The following is a 20,265-nucleotide window of genomic DNA, read 5'->3' as shown; positions in this document are numbered from 1 at the left end:
TGTCTGGATTCATTTTTGTTTTCTGAAACTTGGTAGGGTTGCTGCTAGCATCTAGTGTGTAGAAAGAAGGAATGCTTCTAAACCTCCCACAAATTAGGGGATAGCTGCTGGCCCTCCATGCACCGCGTCCCCCAGAGATTTATCTCTGACAAAATGTCTATGGTACTAAGGATGAGAAACCCTGCAGTGATGACCAAAAAGAATGAGTCTGGCTTTATTATTATAAATATATTTTAATGTATATAACATAATATTATGCAGTACAAGAGAGACTCTCCCTTGATATAAAACTAAAAAAAAAAAATTCTTAGTTTTGATAGTTATTTCATTAACTAAAATTAATTAATTGTAAAAAGAGTGGGTAAGCAAATAAAAGTTTAGACACACAGAAAAAGTTTGAGTTTTGTTGAATATTACTCATGTCATGTTGCCATGTACAGTGCCACAAAAATGCATTTAAATATATATGAAAATGACATAGGAAAATAATGAAACCATTTCAAAGATGCTTTCTTAAATTTCTTTATAAATACTATTCTTCAAATAATGCCTAACTTTTAAACAGAAAATTGAAATATTGTATAATAAGGTATTTCCCAAAATCTTGCATCAAAGTATCCATGAATGTCTAATTTTATACTGGCTTCTTGTTTAAATTACTTATGAATATCTAATTTACATTGATTTATTCTGTGGGTTCCTTAACTGTTCTGAAGTTGATTGAAAATAAATTTTTTTTAGAAAATAAACTGTGTCAGGAAATTATTAAACAGAACTGAGAAGTGAATTTACACTAAGATCGGAACTTCCCCCGTTGTTAGAGAGCCAAGAAGCTCATTCTTACTCAGTCCTTGCCTCTTCTTCTCAGAGCCAACCAGTGAAAAGGCCAGGAAACGTTTCTTTTCTGACTATCAAAAGGCATTCTCACATAATTTAAAACAAAATCCATTTCTAGGCAATATTTTCAGTTCTCCTGCTGTCTGATTCAATTGTTTCATTATTGTTCAAAAGTAAAGATTCGTTGTAGTTGTTTAAAGAGATTAAAATCTGGGTATAAATATAAATGACAGTTTTTCTTCAAGTTTCCAAAAGAGGTAAAATATGCATCTGAGGGCAAAGGGGAAAGAACTCATAGTAGTGCCATCTATTAAGTCCTGGTTTCACATCTAGTGCCCTCCATCGTTTGTGTTAGCATTGACCAAAACTAATTACTTTGATTTACTTAGTACATGGACCTACAGATTCCTAATGAGAGCTATTTGATGAGGAAGGTAAAAACCATGGTGTCAGGAGAAGGACAGTGTGATCTGTCAGCAGAAAAAAATAGAGAATGCTTAGCCAAGTGGTACTTACCTACTTAAACTGCTGGATTAGGCTAAACTGAGAAGTGTGTAGTAGGGATAGAAAGGTGAACAAGGTCATCAGAGACACAGCAGCAATGATGCATCTTTGAGGAGATGACAGTTTCTAGTGTGTTCATGGTCAGCAAAACACTTCAGATTATGTGAAAGAAAGCCTACCTTCTCCTCACATCTAAGGGGGGAGAGTTGTCAGATCATGCTTGTTTGCATCTTGACCTCAATGACAGCATACATGGCAAACACATACTGGACACAATTTCCTAGACACCACACATGACATTTACACTTGGAGGTAGATGGTTGTCGCATCATATATTAATTTTAGATTTAATCCAGTCCCGATAATGAGTCACTTTTGTATAGATTCCAGGATTGTTTTCTTTACCACAGTCTATTCCCCAGCTTACTATTCCGATAATATACCAGATGTTTCCATCAGGTGCTATAACCAGAGGTCCCCCAGAATCACCCTAGAGAAGAAGAAAAATATTGTCAATGTAATAAATGAGTGTCAGAATGACAGTTAATCAGCAACTTAATTATCTAACAAATTAATATTTTAAAGTATCTAACACTAATTCTTCTTTTACTATTAGTATTAATATAATAATTGTGCTATCACTTATTATCTTATTATGTCTGCTTGTCTCTATTAATGTCTTCACCTGAAAGATAACAAAGATAATGCTTCAGTTTTATCCTTGTATAGTTTTTTAGCATTGCTTTTTCTAAATAGAGTGCAAACTGTATCTAAATGTAGGCATCCAGTTCTTACATAAATGATACCTCAAGCTTCAACTAAACATCACCTCTACAATGAAGCCTCTCCTAATTCTGTTATGTAGAAATAATCTCTTGATTTGAGTTTAAATCTCACCTTGTTCCATTCTCACCAGCTGACAGAAAGGTGTCCTGGGCACCTTATCACTGTGTAACAGTAGGTTTGAGAGGAAGAAGATGTGCAAAGGGAACTCCTAGCCAATGTGCACCATTTATTACACACATGATTTTGCTTCCAAACTAAGATGGAATCCCGAGCCTTCAAAGTCTGGTTTGGATGTTGTGAATCACAAGGCTTTCCTGACATCTTTAACCTTAGATTTGGACAACTGATTTTTACTTATCTTTTAGCAAAGAACTTATTCATTCCAAAAAAGTATTATGTGTAAGTCCCTTACAGATTTTTTTTTTAATAAGAGAAATGGTCCTATTTGAAGTAGGCATAGGGTCCTAGAGTCTTATCACTTTAGCTCTCTTTCCTTAACATGCTTATTCATACATTTCAGTGAACAGTGGAAAGAGTGTGAAAATCTTGGTCTACCAAAAGCTATCCTAAACCGCTCCTTACCTCCTTCCCTAAGTTAGCCCACATCCAAACTTAGGTCTTCAGTGTACTGGTGGTGAAGGAAGCAAAGAGCTTGGACCAATAGAAAGAGGAAATCTGATTTCTTATGAATTCAAATACAACTTTCTATTCAACAGATTCATTTTTGTGGATTTGAGTCTATTCTAATTATAGACTTTTTTGTGTTCTTCCTCAAAAGTCATGTGATCCAGTTCTGTCTTGAAACATATATGTTGTTTCTGCTTCTTTAGAATTAAAACTAGTATAAGGAGGCCTTGTATTCCAGATTATGTAACCAAATCCTTGTCTTCTGTCCACTGCTTTTAGTTATGTACTTATGTGCTATTATTAGATTGTAAATTCATAATGGACTCCTGCTTTTTTAAGTGTTTATGTTTCCTTCAGTAATTGCCATAGTATTTTGTAATTCACAAAAAAAGTGAATGTATAAGTGAGTAAATATTTATTACCAATGACAGATCAATGGTGGAAACTTTGCATATAAAAAAAGCACTCATGTGTAAAAATCTCAGTCATTCCTAATCCTTCTAGAATTATAGAATGTTGGGCTCAGTTTCACATGCTATAGGTACAATCTTTATTAATTTTGATATTTATTTTTCTTCTTTTATTTAACCAGACTTTAAAAGTGATAGCATGGATGGACTTGGAGAGCTTTATGCTAAGTGAACTAAGAGAAAGACAAGTACCATATGTTTTCAATCATATGTGGAATCTAATGAACTAACAAGCAAAACTGAGGCAGACTCATAAACAGAGATCAGGCTGACAGCAGTTGGAGGGGTGGGAGTTGGGAGGTTGGGTGGGAGAGGCGGAGGGATTGAATAAAAAATAAAAAAAGAAGAAGAGAAGAAACTCATGGACAGGGAGACAGGGTGGTGATTGCCAGAGTGAGGAAAGGTGAAGGGAGGTGGAGGAAACCATAGGAGGAATAAATAATGGAAAGGAATTTGATGAGGTATTCAACACACAATTGAGTGTATGGTTGATGTGTTGTGAAATTGTGCATCTGAAACTTGTATAATTTTGTTAACCAGTGTTACCCCAATAAATTTTAAAAAAGGGAAAAATAAAAGTGATATTCTCTTTAAATGTTTAATGATTAAGACAATTTTTTTCTAAATAGTATAATTCTCTCTGAATGTACTATTTAAGGTCAATGGCTCAGGCACCCTAGAATGATACTGCCAATCCCATCTCACAATGCCTTACAACTAGTAGGGATTAGATATCTAACTATCAACTATAATTATGGCTTGAAGCACTGATTGTGTGGCTTCCTGACTTAGTTTCTCTTGTCTGCTGCCACTCCATTTCCCTAATTAGAGCCCTAATGTGCATCTGGTGGTCATTCTTTACATTTGCATGGAAATAATAAAACCATAGGAAGTATTTCTTATAGTTCTTCCTTTCCCTCCTTTTATACTCTGCTCTCTCCTGCAGAACTTAATTTTATGGAGATCCATGAAGTGTCATTGACTTATGGTCAGTGAGCTCATCTCTATTCAGCAGATTCATTTTTTTGGATTTGTGTCTAGTCTTACCTCACAGGCATCCAGTTTTCCTGTCAAGAATCCAGCACATATCATTCCTGATGACACAGCACCACCATATACATGAACTTCATTACATATGTCATTACTTATGATCTCTACTTCAACTTGTCGAAGAGTATTGGGAAAAGGGCCTAAAGAAGGGAAGAAAAACACAAATAAGTGAAGAATTTTCAAATTCTTGTATTTATAATAGTTAATTGTGTCTTGCAAAGGATAGATTAATGATAAAAATATATGTCTGGAAGTTGTGGGACTCTGGACTTGATGACAGTGCTTCTGAGTCAAGTTATATTTCCATGATGCCCTTTAGTTTTCTATGTGTTAGGTATCATCCTTGGCACATTTACTTCCACTGCCTTACTTCATACTTTTCACAATTACTAAAGATAGATATGGATTTTTTTTTTCCAGATGAATAAAACAAAGCTCACTTGGCTTTGAGTCTTGCAATGATCACTTAGCTAAATGGGGATAATATTTGGTTTAAAGTCAGGGCATTTATCACTACCTGGAAAAAAATCTGTCACGGTTTACCTAATTTATCAGGAAATCTGGATTATTACTCTTTAAATGACATACTTTAATTGGCAATTAAGAATCCTTTCGAAAAAGTAATATAGAGCAAGTCTCTACTATTAGGAATTAATTACAATAATAAATAGACAAAATACTATTGTTTCATAAAAAAGACCAGTATAATACCAGTAACAATAAAGATTTTTTTAAAAAGGATGCAACTTATAACAATAGATAGGTCAATACACAGTAATCTACACACTTTTGGGCATTGAATGTTTTATGATGAATTTACAAATCACTCCTAATCTACTACTTTAGAAAAGGCGATGTTAAGTTTAAGTAGGTTCTAGAGGAGGTGGCATGGTCCTGCCCTAGTGGCGATGCTATATATTTCCACTCCAATCAGTAAGCAGTTTACCTAATTTCAAAGGATTTAATTCTCCTTCATATTTATCACCAGACCCTGTATAACAAGGCAGATCCCTTAGTAATGAGGAAAAGGACTCAGAGTTATAACAACAATATGTCAACCTGGACCCCATGTTTTGGAGTGCATATTAAGAGAGCAGACATCTATAAAAATCAACTGATGGAAGACTCGGTAGATAAAAGCTGTACTTTGAGCAAGAACATAATAAGACTGCACTTCATAATAAGAGCCTGGAATGAGAATCAGTAAGCCAAGGACAGATTAAACCATATGTAAAAGTGCAACTAAGAAAACTGGAAACTTACATCAGTATCTAAATGTCTGTCAGCTGTTTATTATATATTATTAAGTATAGTTAAATATTATACTTATCACCCTCAAACTCTCAGACTCAAAAACTGTTTTATAGATACATGTGTCAGAAGGCTCCATTTAACATTCACCATCAGGAATGTCATTCAAATTGTCCTCTTAAGACTATTTCTGTTTATGATACATTATTACTGCTCACAAATAACATACTTTAAGAATTACGTAGCCATAACAGAATCTTTACATATGAAATAACAATGAAAAAAATCATATGAAAGATATGCTTTAATTATGCTTGAAAAAGTTATAACTAGTTTTTAGAGAAACCCATAAAGAATACAATAAACATAAATGCCATGGAGTAGCAATAGCCAAAGTTTTCATAATTCACAATATCTGGTTTTTGTTTGTTGTTTCTGCTATAATTTTCATGGGGCATCCTGGTTTAACCTCTTATTTTCTGTATTTTGAGTTGGTATCTTATTTTACATCTCCACTCAGATGGAGGTTTTTACTGTTTCATTGAGACACTCACCATTCACTTTAAGTGCTCCCCATCCAGTGACAAATGCTTTACTCTTAGGTACGACTTCAAAGGCAGCATCCGGGAGACAGACTCTGTGCACATCTTCGGAAAACAGGACGGGAGTGGAGAGTCTCACCAGGGCGATGTCGTCTTCATGCTTATGGGCAGCATAGTTCTCATGAAGGATGATTGACTGCACCCTGCTTCTCATTAACGGAGGGCTCAGAGTTGTTCCGAAGCTAGCCGTCCAGAGTTTGGGGTTTTTGTAACTGATCACAGAGGAAAAGGATTATGGTTAGTTCATTTCTAATCTAAAGTTACCCAGGAATCTGGATGGGCAGGGGATATAGGGTGGGAGAAGGGCAAATTGTTTGAGGTGACAGTAGATTGGGAGCCTCCCACCATCTCATTTAAGGTTTCTTTCCTAAAGCTGCTTTGTGTTGGTTTAGCATGACAAATCCTCCCCCCCCCCCTCTCATGTAGCTTAAAGTATACTCCTTCAGGGAGAGTTTTTATTTTCTTTTTTAAAGAAACCAATGTATTATTGCTATTTTGTGAAGAAAATATGTGAATAAAAATTAGATATATTGTATACATACATATACATATCACTATGTCTATGCAGAGTTATATAAATGTATGTTTGTATAGTTATAGAGAGAGAAAGGGGAGAGAGAGAGAGAGAGAGAGAGAGAGAGAGAGAGAGAGAGAGGGAGAAAGAGAGAGAGAGAGATTAGAGGCACAATTGATTCAGTGTTTTCTCATCCTTTCTTTTCTTTTAGGTTAAATTTTATCCAGAATATTTTCACATTTTATGTGAATTTCACTAGAGCTACTCCTATCTCTTTATTTTCTCCAAGTATCCCATATGTTAAATCTTCAATGAGTATATAAATAAAAATAGTACAGCACCAAAGATATCCATGTGGGAAAATCAAATGTAAGTTTATGGGATAATCAGATGTAAGTTTGTGGGCTGAGATATTATTAGCAGTTTTTAAAAATCTACAATATATCTTAGAAAAACTGGTGAGTGTGTTTAAATTTTGATAGTGTTGGCTTGTTCTTACTTAAAATTGAGAGTGCTGGAAAATACACTGTATATTCAGTTAAAGCTGAAGATTCTCTGTCTAATTTTTTTTTCTACTATTCAGTAACTGTCACTTTTTCTAAGCCTGCCAGAAAAATCACCACTACTATTGCGAGGCCTAAGATGATAATAAAAAAGGGATACGAATTATAGAAGTGAAGGTGAGAAGAAGTGCAATTGGTGACCCTGTTGGTACAGATGGAGGACTTACGTGTCAAAGCAATGCGCAGCAGTCAGCAGCCACTCCTCACTGAGCAAAGAGGCCCCACAATAGTGGACACCATCCATTTGCAGGCTGGCTTGCCATGGCCAATCAGCTTTCTTTGCAATAAAACCATTAGCAATTTTTTCCATGGATGGAGATTCCCTTCCTAAACCACAACCTGTCACGAGAATAAGATGATTCTCTCTAGAGTTATCAATGTGTATATTTGGCACATAGTAAAATATGAAAACATTCATGAATTTGCCTGGCCTTAAAGTTTTAATAAAAATTACATGATAGAATGATAAATTTTTACACTAAAAGTTGATTAATTTAAAACATAAAATATTTAATACACTCCCTGATGTATTTAAAGCAATTTCTCTTAATTTTTTTCTTATATTTTGGGGTTATGTTCTTAAGTGCAGCATTTACCCCTGTAATAGTCGATTGTTTTGATTGTGAAATTACACTAATTATTTCAGAAAAAAATACTATTTGTACTATTTTATTTAAATACTTGTCTAATATTAAAACCATCGCATAACTTAGTATAAATATCAAAGTTTACATATTAAAGTTAGTGGGTGTCATTTACTTCTAAGCAAACTTCTACTTTAACAAAGTAAATAAAATAAAAATAAGATAAAATGAAAGGGGACTGTTAAAAGAAGTCATCAATGAATCCTGTAAAGAAGAGCAAGTTATTTCCAAGGAGCCCATGTGACATGAATCCCAAATTATTACTAATAATTCTTTTCTTTTAAGGAGAGTTAAATCATGAATCCATTTAGAGATATCATATACTTTTGGAAATAGTAAACATGAGAGTAGAGAAAGAAACCTCTCTCTCTCTCTCTCTTATTGATTTCAGGAAAAGGTAGAGAGAGATTGAAACATCAATGATGAGAATCATTTGATAGGCTGCCTCCTGCACATTCCCTAGTAGGATTGAGCCCACAACTGGGGCATGTGTCTTTGACTGGAATCAAACCTGGGACCCTTTAGTCCACAGGCCAATGCTATATCCAGTGACCCAAACCAGCTAGGGCACGAAACTCTTAGAAAGTGTTTTAATGATTATAGCTTGCCTCATTTTTTATTGTTATAAGTATATTTTCAGTAGGACATGATCTCACTAATTGGGGGGAAATAGTGAACAACATAGTCTGATGAACAAGAACAGACCCAGAGATAAGGAGCCATGGGTCAGACTGTTGGACCTCAAAGGGAGGGTGGGGATAAAAGGGAGAGATCAACCAAAGGACTTATGTGCATACATATGAGCCTAACCAGTGGTCAAGAACAATAGGGGGGTGAGGGCATGGGTGGAGAGGGGTGGGGGGTTAAATGGGGGGGGGGTTGAGGACAAATATGTGATACCTTAATAAAGAAATTTTTAAAAAAGTGTTTTAAGTTTTATTATTTGATTTATAAAACATCTCAGTGATATTTTTGAACTTACCGCTGTTCAGAATGTGCTCTGCTTGTATTTTATTTACATCTGGAAAAAATACAAGATTATTGCTCAGCAATGGAACAATTATCATTTAAAATACTGTACCCATGACACGAATATTTCTATTTGGAAGAAACTGAATTAGTCAGAAAATAATTTAAAGGCAGTAGAATAAAGTCCTATGAAAAGGGGAGGTTAAGATATAAATTAAACTTTCCTCTGACTACTATGTGTAGGCTCCAGGAAAATACTCGTTAATGGTTATAAAAATATTGGCAGAGAGGATGATATTGTTTGCCATGAAGGCAGATAGCATCTAATTAATTAATACCATGGAATTAGTACCTTAAAATATAAGTGAAACTGAAGAGAACCTAAGACCACTTTTACATATATACTAATATGTTTCGGACTGCGTTTTCCTTCATCCTCATTCACACAGTAGTGTTACTGTAAAGCCATTCAAGAGCCTTAGACAGCTGGCACCTTGGGTTGGTTCCACAGATGCTCCCTGTGGAATCAAAACCCACCAATAAAAATCCACAATCCTCAAATATATTAGTCATTTTTTCCCCATGAAGTATAATAGAAAACAAAGCACGCTCTGTTGTTCCCACAATTACATGAATTCTTCCTTATGCCAGATAAGCATAATGAGCAATCTAGACCCACATTTTGCTACAATGAAAGCTGTGTGAAATTTCAGTAAACATGCAAATTAAGGAGTCTTTAATATAGGTCAGACTCTAACCGGGATCATAGAATGCATCTGCAGATAACTATGAGTAGGGAGTTTATTATGGTAAGTCCCTTAGAATTAGGTCTAGCCAATAATAATAATCTCAAAAGCATATAAAGTGTATCATTCCATTTATGTAACATTTGTGAAATAATATAATTACATAGATGGAGAATGGATTAGGGTTGCCAGGAGCTAGAGATGGGCAGAGGGTTTGGGTGTGGCTATAAAGAAGTAACACAAGGGAGTCTTGTCATGGCACAGCAGCAGTGTAGGTGTTTTGTTTTGTTTTGTTTTTTTAAAATCATATCCATGTTTAATTAATTTAAACAATTATACTAATATCTCTCTTTTAAAAAAGGAGGAAATACTATTATATTTGTGTTATTACATAATTATTATATAATTTTTCTGTCATAATTATTTCCATATTAACCTAAGGAATATTTTGGTGTTCATTGGGTTTTTGCTTATTATCAAGTAAATGAGAAACATAAATATGAAAAACAGTTTTATTTTATAGTGAAATAAAGATCCTTTCTCTGTAGATGAGAAGATAGTAAAATTATGAACTATAGCAAGGAGAGAGAAATAGTATTTCTTACCTTTAAGATAAGGCAATGAAGTGTCTATCTTCAAGAAGCTTTCATTTAATTTTAACTTCTGATACAAAATGTTAGCAGCTTGTCTTTTTACTGTTTCTGCACTGTTAGAAACATAGTGAAATTTAAGCAATACATCTGCTTTTAATCTATTATCGCTTGACCTGGAAAACAAAAACACCAGAATAAATAAGTGAAGTCTTAGCCATAATTATTTTATTTAAATATTAGTTATATCTTAAACAATACAACATAAATATTTTATATATTTTATAATCATAGATTTTCCTCTTTATTTTATCATATAGTGTTAATACATAAATTATTCCCTGCTTATAAAATTTCATCATATTCAGAGAGGGGAGAGTAAAATTCTAGAGTTTTGGAATTTTTTTCTGGAAAAATAAATAAAAAATATTTGTTAGATCCATCAACTCTGTCAACATATACTTTTTCTTGATTTTTAAAAATTCATATCTGTTTATGTTTAAAATTTAAGTAAAATTTAAAAATTAAGCCCAGCCAGGTGTGACTCAGCAGTTGAGCATTGACTAGGAATCAAGAGGTCACACATTCGATTCCGGTCAGGGTATATGCCCAGGATGCAGGTTTAATCCCCAGTATGGAATGTGCATGAGACAGCTGATCCATGATTCTCTCTCATCATTGATGTTTCTATCTCTCTTTCCCTCTCCCTTCTTCTCTGAAATCAATAAAAATATATTTTTAAAAATTAACTATTTTTTTATTGTGGGAATATTTAAAAGTATTTTAAAGTACAGTAAAAGTATTTAATGATTGTGGGAATCTTTAACTGAAGGGCAAGTATTTTTTTTTTTTTTAATCCTCATGTATGGATATGTTTTCATTGGTTTTATAGAGAGTGAGGAAGAGTGTGTGTTTGAAATATTGATGTGAGAGAAACATCAGTAGGTTGCCTCCTGCACATATCCCAACTAGGGATTGAACTCACAACCTAGGTATGTATGTGCCCTACTAGAATCAGACCCACAACCTTTTTTCTGCCCAAATATATATTTTTATTGTTGTTGTTTTATTCGTTTGTTTTGTTTGTTTGTTTTTTAAGAGAGAGGAAGGCACAAGGGAGAAAGAGAGAAAAATTGATGTGAGAGAAAAACATCATTGGTTGCCTCCTGTACTCACCCTAATGGGGGGATGAAACCTGAAATCTGGGTACATGGCTGGATGGGGAATCAAACCAGTGACCCTTCTGCAAAGGAATATACTCAATCAACTGGACAATGCTCAATCAACTGAGCCATTCGGCCAGGGCTGAAATGCAAATCTTTAAAAGAACAACTAGAGAATGTATCTAATCTCTACCCAAGTCAAGAAAGTGCCCCATATAGGTACTCCGTAGAAGAGGAATAACAATTAAATGTAGTAATATGAAATTATTTTTGCTCTTGGTATATCTTAAGATTTTTAAATATATATTTTTATTTATTTTAGAAAGGAAGGGAGGAGAAAGATAGAAACATCAATAATGGGAGAGAATCATTGATTGGCTGCCTCCTGCATATCCAATTCTGGGATCAAGCCCAGGCATGTGCCCTAACTGGGAATCAAACCGTGACTTCCTGGTTTGTAGGTCAATGCTCAACCACCGAGCCATGCCAGCTGAACTATTTAAGATTTTTATATCCTGTCAACAAAGCAAATAAATAAAGAATCTAGTACACTAATAAAAGAGGAAAATGCTAATTAACCGTACCTTCACTATGCCCACAGCCAATCAGAGCAAGTATGCAAATTAACCCAACAAAGATGGTGGTTAATTTGCACACGCTGAGGGAGGGAGGAGTGAAGACTGAAGGCAGCATAGAAGGATGAGGGAGGGAAAATAGAAAGCAAGGCAGCTGTGGGAGGGAAAGTGCGGGTGGGGTGGGCAGCAGAGACTGTAGGCAGCTAGTAGAAACGTGCCGGGCAGCAGCGGAAGGGAAAGCACAGGGCAGTGGTGGCAGGAGGGAAAGCACAGGGGTTGGTGGGAGGGAAATCGAGGAGGGTGGTGGTGGTCAGCCACAGGAGGAAAAGCTTGAGGTGGGGGGTGGGAGGCAGAGGCAGCAGGGAAAGCGCAGGGGCACGGGAGAGGTGTCGGTGGCAGGAGGGAAGCCCGCCCGAAGCCTGTTCTTGCAGGAATCTTCCTGCAAAGGGCCTCTAGTAATTAAATAAAACAAAATTGCCTTTTCATTGCACAAATTAATTAGTTTTGATTACCTAAAGTTGATAACATGAGACTCGATGTAATGATGATTTAAACTGGAATTTTGAAATATCTTATCTATCTGAGAAAAGAAAAAAAAACACACACAGCATAGGACTTTGTTAAATATAAATTTCACACATTTCAATATAATACAAAAAAGCTTGTATAAAACCTGCAGTGATTCAAATAGCATTTAATTCTGTGTTGTTTTATTCCTATCCCCACCGAGAAAGCTCACTGAGGCATAATCTTGTTATCAGAAAGATCTTCCTATTAATTAGATGTTGATATTTAAACAAATTGTCTCATGGTTAAAGATGGCTGATATAGAGTTGAATGAAGCTAGCTGTTTCAACAGCCAATATAAAATATGCTCAAAGTTGGAGGTACAAAGAAGGAGGTTGTTTGAAAACTTGCTATGTAAGGACTTAAAATCCTCTGTCATTCAAGTTCGTTATCATCCTCATGGAGATGATTAAAGAATGACTTTTTTAGGCTTTTCTGAAAATTTTTAGGCCATATTTTGATCCTGTGATAAATAGGGGAGAGGAAAAGAATATATATTTTTGGGTACTTCTTTTAAATGAATATACTCAGCAAGAAAAATCATGAAATAATAACAGAATAAGACTATGCTATTTGTGTGTCATTTTAGACTTTTGTGGGATAATTTCTGTGTTATATTAATTCCTAGAAGAAATAATTTTTTACTAAAACCACAGATTGTTACAGAATCTGTGGTTGCATTAACCCAGTGGTCAGCAAACTCCTTAGTCAACAGAGCCAAATATCAACAGTACTATGATTGAAAGTTCTTTTGAGAGCCAAGTTTTTTAAACTTAAACTTCTAATGCCACTTCAAAATAGACTTGCTCAGGCCATGGTATTTTTATGTGAACCTGAGTCTCAATAATTTTTTCCTCAAATCAGAAGAGATGAGCTGCCAAAAATGTGAAACTAGGCATGTGCTGAACAAGTGCTTTTCACTCATCTGATTTCATTTATGAATTTTCCTCTGGTGAGGCAACATGTCATATCCTATTAGATAGGATGGTATGCATATAGTTATTGAAAAATCAACAGTTATTAAAAGGAAGAAAATTCAAGATATTGATAAAAACAATGACTATGTGTTTTCCTTTAGTAATAATAGAAAATTTGTTTTTCTAAGGATATAGTTTTATATACACACATTTTAAGTACACATATTTATATGACAAAACCTAATACATATTCACTGTAAAAAGTTATTTAAAAAAAAGCTAGCAAAACAGCAAAGCATAATGAAAAGCATTAAAATAATTTCTAAATCACTGCAGAGAACCTGTTATTTTCATTTAGGGCATATGTACTTTCAGATCTCTACATAGACTTTTATAAATTTTATTATAAGTTCTCTGCCTTTTTCTATTCCCTTTTCTATTTCATTATTCTGTTGTTTCCTTTAAATTATAGTTTTGTGAACCATGCTATTGCTCATGGCAATTGAGAATATAAATAGTCTAGATTATTGAACTTCAAAAGACATCTCTAAATTTCATTTTAGGTACTAATTTTAGTAACTTCTTCTGGGATAATGTTTTCTAGAACTATAGCTCCCAGTCTAAATCAGGGATCAGCAAATTATGGCCAACTAAAATACATACACGTGTGGGGTCAGCCTGCCCACCCCAGGCTGGCAGGACCAGCAGGAGGGAGGGAACATGGAAGGTTGGCCTGCTTGCTGGCCCTGACCCTGATCAGGGTGGTGGGCGTGACTGGGGGCAGGGCAAGCTGGGAGGAGGGGCCACAGGAGGTTGGCTGGTTTTTAGGAACAAATGTTCAATGTAATTGCCTAATGGAAAATGTATTATGATCATACACACTGTAGGTATGTAATAAGTGTTATATGGTAACGTTGTTTGTGCCTGAATGATTGACTTATATTTCCAAATATGCTATTTTTTTGTACTTCAGCTAATTTTTTTTTCCTTTTTGTTTAGCTTACATTGTTCAGTCTTTGGTGCAATCATCTTTTCTCTAGTGTACCTGAGACAATGTTGGTTAGAGTTGCCAGGAGTAAAAAATAAAATACAATTAAACTCTAATTTCAGATAAACAATAAGTGCTTTTTAGTATCAGCATGTTGAAAATATTGAATTAAGAATATTTTCAGGAAGATACAAAATTAAAATTTAGCTGGGCATTCTGTATTTTATCTGGCAAAACTAACATACATGTAATTTGGAGTGTTCTCAACTCACCTCTTACTTTATTTTAACCTCTTTCTCCCTAACAGTATTTTCAGGTAGAAATGATAGCAGCAAAACTTAGACTTACCTCATCATTGACTTTTTGTTCCATGTCAGTCCTAACTTTTGAGTACTCTACTGAAAAATCAGGATTATATTCAATACTGGGGATCTGGAAGGAGGTTTGAAAATAGTGCAACTTTTTCTGATCTGGAAGGGAGAACAAATAAGCAAGGTCTCTCTTTAGTTCATATGAGCTACATGAATAATGGAAATAGAGGGAATGGCATGCAAAAATATCCCATAATTGATAAACTCCTGAGAATTAATTCAATAGCTGTGGCCAATACTTCTCTGTATCTTTTTGAAGATTGTACAATATCTTAGTCGTGTAATTTTCAGTTGAGTCCTAATACAACTTGACCTTGAATTTAGAATTGTTACTAAAATAATTTTTAATTCTCAATAAACCATACTGAGAATATTAAGTCATACAATAACATAGAATATAAATCTATGGCATTGGTCAAGAAATAGTATTACGTGAACCAAGTCAAATTTTAAAAGCTAGATGCATTTTTATACATAAAAGGTTATAATTTCTGAAATGTAGATAAATTTATGCAAATCAACATTAAATTATGCAAAGTATGTATACATTTAAGCAAATTATTGTTGCAATGAAAATTGTATTCTAATACATTTAAAAATATTAAGGTTTTGAAAGAAGTGAGTTGATATTTAAAATGAAAAATAAATACAGTGAGATAGATTCTTACCAAATGCCAAAATATAAACAAGGAGACCAATGATTATTGCTAGAACCAACACAACAGCTGCAACAATAAGGGCAATCATCCATGGTTTCAAGGAATTTGTTCTGCCTCGTATAGGTGGCCTTTTGAAAGAGAGAGTTGTATATTAAGACAAATAGAACTTAAAGACTAGAATCTCAATTACACATGGTTTTGGCATAGAAATGTGGGTTTTTGTTGTTGTTTATTTTTAAAAAATTTTATGAGTAATTACTTCAATTTTTAATGTTTAAAGTATTACATGTCTCCTTTTCCCCCAATCAATCCCCCCATCACACCTACCCCTGAGGATAAGCCTCTACCACCTCATTGGTCATGCTAATATGCATGCAGACAAGTCCTTTGGTTGACCCCTGCCTTCTCCCTGAGGTTGGACAGTCTGCTCAGTGTCACCTTGTCTCTGGATCCATCAGGTTCATGACCCAGCTTATATGGGTCATTATATCCTACATTTGAGTGAAGGAGGTGCCAGAATTCAGGGGAAGTAAGGCCCATTCCTACACGAATCTTCGTGCATCAGGCCTCTGGTTTTATATAAATGAGGTACCAAATTGTGCATTTCTGGTTGGATGGGGTAGGCCTCAATTCGTAAAAAGACAAAACCAGGACTTCCTCTGCATTGGTTGACTCAAGTGACTCACTGACTCATGTGGGGCATAGTGTCTGAAGCTGAGAGTTCAATCTGAGGTCCTTCCCCGTTTTTGCAGTACACGAGGAGCCCCTGCCAGCTAATGACTGCTGGGATCTTATGATTTATAAAATTTGAACTCCTGGTTGACTAAGGGGAATCCATCTCAGCAGATAAATTCCATTTTGAGTTTCACATTAAGTGAATCTTTCTTTTTGGGGGTTGACATATGAATAATAAATAAAAATGTACATTTATTTCCTTAACCAGGCAGCCATGACTTATAATATTTACTTTGGATATATTTTTTTAAAAAACTAAAATAATATTTAATTTTCTTCCCAGTTTTTAGTACAAATAATTTAAGTTACACATTGACTAATTTCAATGTGTGATTTCAGTGGTTATTCTGTATTGGTGAACCTTGCACTTTACACATATTAGGTTAATGTTTGTTCACTAAATAAGAGAATGTGTCTTCAGGTGGTAGGTAACCCTAAATTATTTACAACACAAAACTATTTTTATCAAAGTTTTGCTAGAGATGAGTTTTTCAAACATAGTAGGGGGGAAAGATTAAGCAGTTACTTGGAATAGAATACAAAGTTTTAATACTTACAAATTGCTAAAGAACAATTCTCTTTTCTTTCTTTCTTGGCCTCTTTCTCCCCCTAACCATTCCAATTCAAAACTTTTAATTTGGTCAGACTATCCCAGCAAGATGACTAAACCGGTTCGTTGTAGTACAGGAAAATGCAGCCTGAGAGAAACTTTTGACATTCAACCAAAAGAAAAATATGTGACCTCATCTTTGGAAGTATTCCTGCCAAAGCAAATATGAGCAGTGATGAAAGCTACCCACTCAGCAGGTCAGTCTAGAAAATTTTTCACAAAGAAGAGAAGCATTTTGAAAAGTGTCTTCTATTTAATCTCTCCCCTACCTTTATGTAAATTCTGAGTGGCTCATTACCCAGACTGTCTCCTGGGGAGGTACTTCTTGACCTCAACAGAATGGAATGAATTCCTCTGGCTCTTTTCAATGTACCTTTATAAAGGTACATCTTCAGGGCCTTTTCTCTTACATAGCTCTCCTAACATCTGGGTTGTTTTCTTTTTTCCTGGTGCTTTTAAAATTATTTATATTATAAAATGTTGTCTCTCAATGAGTCAAGAATAAGGAATAAAAGGATTTCTTTTTGCCACAGCCGTGGCCACATGAAAGAGGTTGTTCAGCATAGTGGTTGAGAGGGTGAGTTCTGCATCCAGCTGAAATGAGTTTCTATCCCAGCTCCCCTCCTGTGGGACATTGGCAGTCATTCAACTTCTTTATGCCTTAGCTTCCTTGTCTATAAAATGGAGCTAAAATTACCCACCTTACGGGTATTGCACCTTCTGCAGAGACAGTTGAGTTAATATACGTAAGAGCACTTGTAACTAAAACATGGTGAGAACGTAGGAGTTTTATTTATTTTATTATTTTTATTATCAAAAGCAGCAGCGAAATGATAGCCAAGGAGTGCATAATGGGGTGGGGTGAGTTGGCAGAAAGTGGGTCCTGGATGGTAGATGTGCTGCTCTTAAAAGAGAGAAGAGGGAACTTGTGCCTAGGCTCTGTGGCAACACCATGTACAAACTATGCACAGACTGGGAAGCAATTTGGGATCCCAGCAAAGTCCTGAAAATCTCCAAGGGACATTCCAGCAGATAAGAGATTTAAAGCTCAGGGAAAGGACCACTGGAGCCTTCAAGAGTAATCAATCACAAGGTTCAGAGGTAGCTATCATGTGGTGAGCACATTTTGGAGCATCCTTGGGAAAGAGTTACTGGACAACAACAATAGGTCTGAGAAAATTTAAGACAAGACAAGATGGGTGAATCGTGTAGCAGGGGTTTTAATCTACTGCCTAGAAAAGACAGAGAACTCTGGAAAAAAGTTGTTATGAAAATATCAGGAGGTGGGGTGTTATTATTCATAATAGCAGTGTCATAACAATGATGACAATGATTACTTTAATTGTGTCACCAGATATGATGAAACTTTTATAAAATCTATGATGTGAGTAAGAATACTAAAAGTTGTGAGTAAGAATACTAAAAGTTGTGCATAAGATTAAATTAACGTTTGTGCTTCCTTTTATGTTTCATGTTCTGGTAAGCTGTGTGACTTGTTTCTTTAACCCCACATTATGCAAATAAGAAAGATATGCTTTATAGGTGAAAATTTGATCAATGTCATAATTAAAATAACCGGTGTTTTAGCTGTGAAAGAGTTCAAAAGGAAATAATCAAGGTCAGGAGTTGTACTCTTCAAATCTGTTAATTAATACAAAGTTACATGGTAAGGTTTGATGAGAAGCTGTTCCTTGAAGGAAATTTTAGAGTATTGAGGTAACTGACACATATGAGGACAAAAAGAATTGACCTGGGCTATTGAAGATAAAGTGAGTGTCCCAAGCAATACTTTCACCCACTTTGGCCAATATTACGTCTGTTTTATTGGTACATTTTCCTGCTTTCTTACTAATGTTTCCAATTAATCATCACTTATCCTTAATCATCTTGCTTCCTACCGTGATTTAACAACAACTTTTGACCTTTAGAAGGAAATGGGGCTTCTTTTGACTGTTAATACATGCAAAAATGTATTAGCCACAAATCTTTTCTAATGAGCAAGTCCTACTGTCACTTGTATGTGACAGTGGGGAAATAGTTTTAATCTAAAAAAATAAAATTTGAAATGTGAAAAGAAAAATAAGGCCTTTCTTGAGCCACAGAGGATTATTTGATTCTGTCACATGAATGCCAAAGAGAAAGATAACGATAGTTAGGTGATTTGGACAGCTTCAGTGAACAATAATTGTCAGGAGCTCTTACTTTTAATTAAAACTTACTTTTGAGCTTCCAGAGTCCTTTGATGCCTCCATTTCTGCCGCTTTTTTCCTGCCTTCCTTTTCTCTCTTTCTTTAATGATATGTAATTAACATACCATATGTTGATTATATATTGATATGTAATTAACATACCATATATTTCACTCATTTGACAAAATGGCCATTATAAATATATACAATTCAATGAGTGGCTCAATATGTTTAAAGTTGTAGAATGATTACCAGAACCAATTTTCAAACATTTTATCTCCCACATAGAAAACCCATGCCCATTCATAGTCACTCTCTATTGCTCCCAAACCTAAGCAACTGCTAATCTACTTTATGTTTCTATGGATTTGTTTATTAGAGACATTTCTTATAAATAAAGTCATTTAATATGTGGCCTTTTTTTTACCTGTCTTCTTTAACTTAATATACTATGTGCTCTTCTATCCTTACATTTACCCACCACTGTTCTGCTTACAATAGCCTCTGTCCAAAATGCCCCCTTCCTCTGTATTTCTAACTTCCTTTCCCTAGCTGCTGGCATTTCCTTTTCTGGAAATCTTTTACTGAGATGCTTTCTCCCTCCCTTAAGGGCCAGTTCCATCAGACAGGTGTCTTCTCCTTACTCACTCCCCTTAGCAACTACCTTCAAGTTTCCTAACTCCTTTGTTGCTGTCTATTTTGTTGTATTTTGTCTATTCTATTTCCTGTCTTCATTATTTGTGCCAATGACCTTGTTCTTCTCTCTACTTCAGCTGCCCACTCTCATACTCCTGTTCTTTATAATGTTATTCTCAACAGCTTCAATTTCTCCATAATCTAAATTTTAATCATCCAATTCTTCAACTACTACCACTCATCTTTCCAACTCACTGCCTTTGTACCATGACTTCAATCCTACTGGCATTTATAATTGTTTCACTGTCTCCCATCATCCTCATGCTGGTAGTGCTCACTTACCCAGGATAAATCCCATGGTCCCTCATTATACTCAACCCCTGCGATATACCCTCATTCCTGTAATCCTCCCTCAGTCATAATCATGTAGTAAAACTCCAAAAACAACTTTCTAGATACATTGTGAATATGCAACTGTGGTTGGGGGAAAATGATCAACTATGCTGATGAATCTTATTATAAATATAGGACCATTAATCGTATGTTGGCCCTCAGTGCTTTCTGGTCATCATACTAATTATTACTTTCTCTTTCTCCTAGTGTGAGAAATAAACAGTTATTTCATATCTTTTCTTCTCAAATCTCCAATAACTCCTATTTCAACCTCACCCTCAGCTAAATGACCTTGATTCCATTTTACTG

General features: G+C 35.0%; 1 protein-coding gene across 1 annotated transcript in view; it reads right to left on the bottom strand.

Moving 5' to 3' along the window:
- Positions 1 to 228: 228 nt before the first annotated feature.
- Positions 229 to 20,265, bottom strand: part of LOC118705818 (transmembrane protease serine 11G-like) — a 31,109-nt gene continuing 11,072 nt past the window's right edge. The window contains exons 2-10 of the mRNA XM_036414933.2: positions 15,403 to 15,521; positions 14,712 to 14,833; positions 12,404 to 12,471; positions 10,169 to 10,329; positions 8,831 to 8,869; positions 7,372 to 7,543; positions 6,080 to 6,339; positions 4,272 to 4,414; positions 229 to 1,831 (exon numbers count right to left, since the gene is read on the bottom strand). Coding sequence (XP_036270826.1) covers positions 1,670 to 1,831; positions 4,272 to 4,414; positions 6,080 to 6,339; positions 7,372 to 7,543; positions 8,831 to 8,869; positions 10,169 to 10,329; positions 12,404 to 12,471; positions 14,712 to 14,833; positions 15,403 to 15,521 — 1,246 coding nt within the window. The 3' untranslated portion in view covers positions 229 to 1,669. The remainder of the gene's footprint in view (positions 1,832 to 4,271; positions 4,415 to 6,079; positions 6,340 to 7,371; positions 7,544 to 8,830; positions 8,870 to 10,168; positions 10,330 to 12,403; positions 12,472 to 14,711; positions 14,834 to 15,402; positions 15,522 to 20,265) is intronic.

The sequence above is a fragment of the Pipistrellus kuhlii genome, unplaced genomic scaffold (assembly GCF_014108245.1).
Source record: "Pipistrellus kuhlii isolate mPipKuh1 unplaced genomic scaffold, mPipKuh1.p scaffold_m20_p_1, whole genome shotgun sequence".
Taxonomy (NCBI): Eukaryota; Metazoa; Chordata; class Mammalia; order Chiroptera; family Vespertilionidae; genus Pipistrellus; species Pipistrellus kuhlii.
The sequence above is the reverse complement of the archived record's forward strand: the minus strand, read 5'-3'. Positions and strand labels throughout refer to the sequence as shown.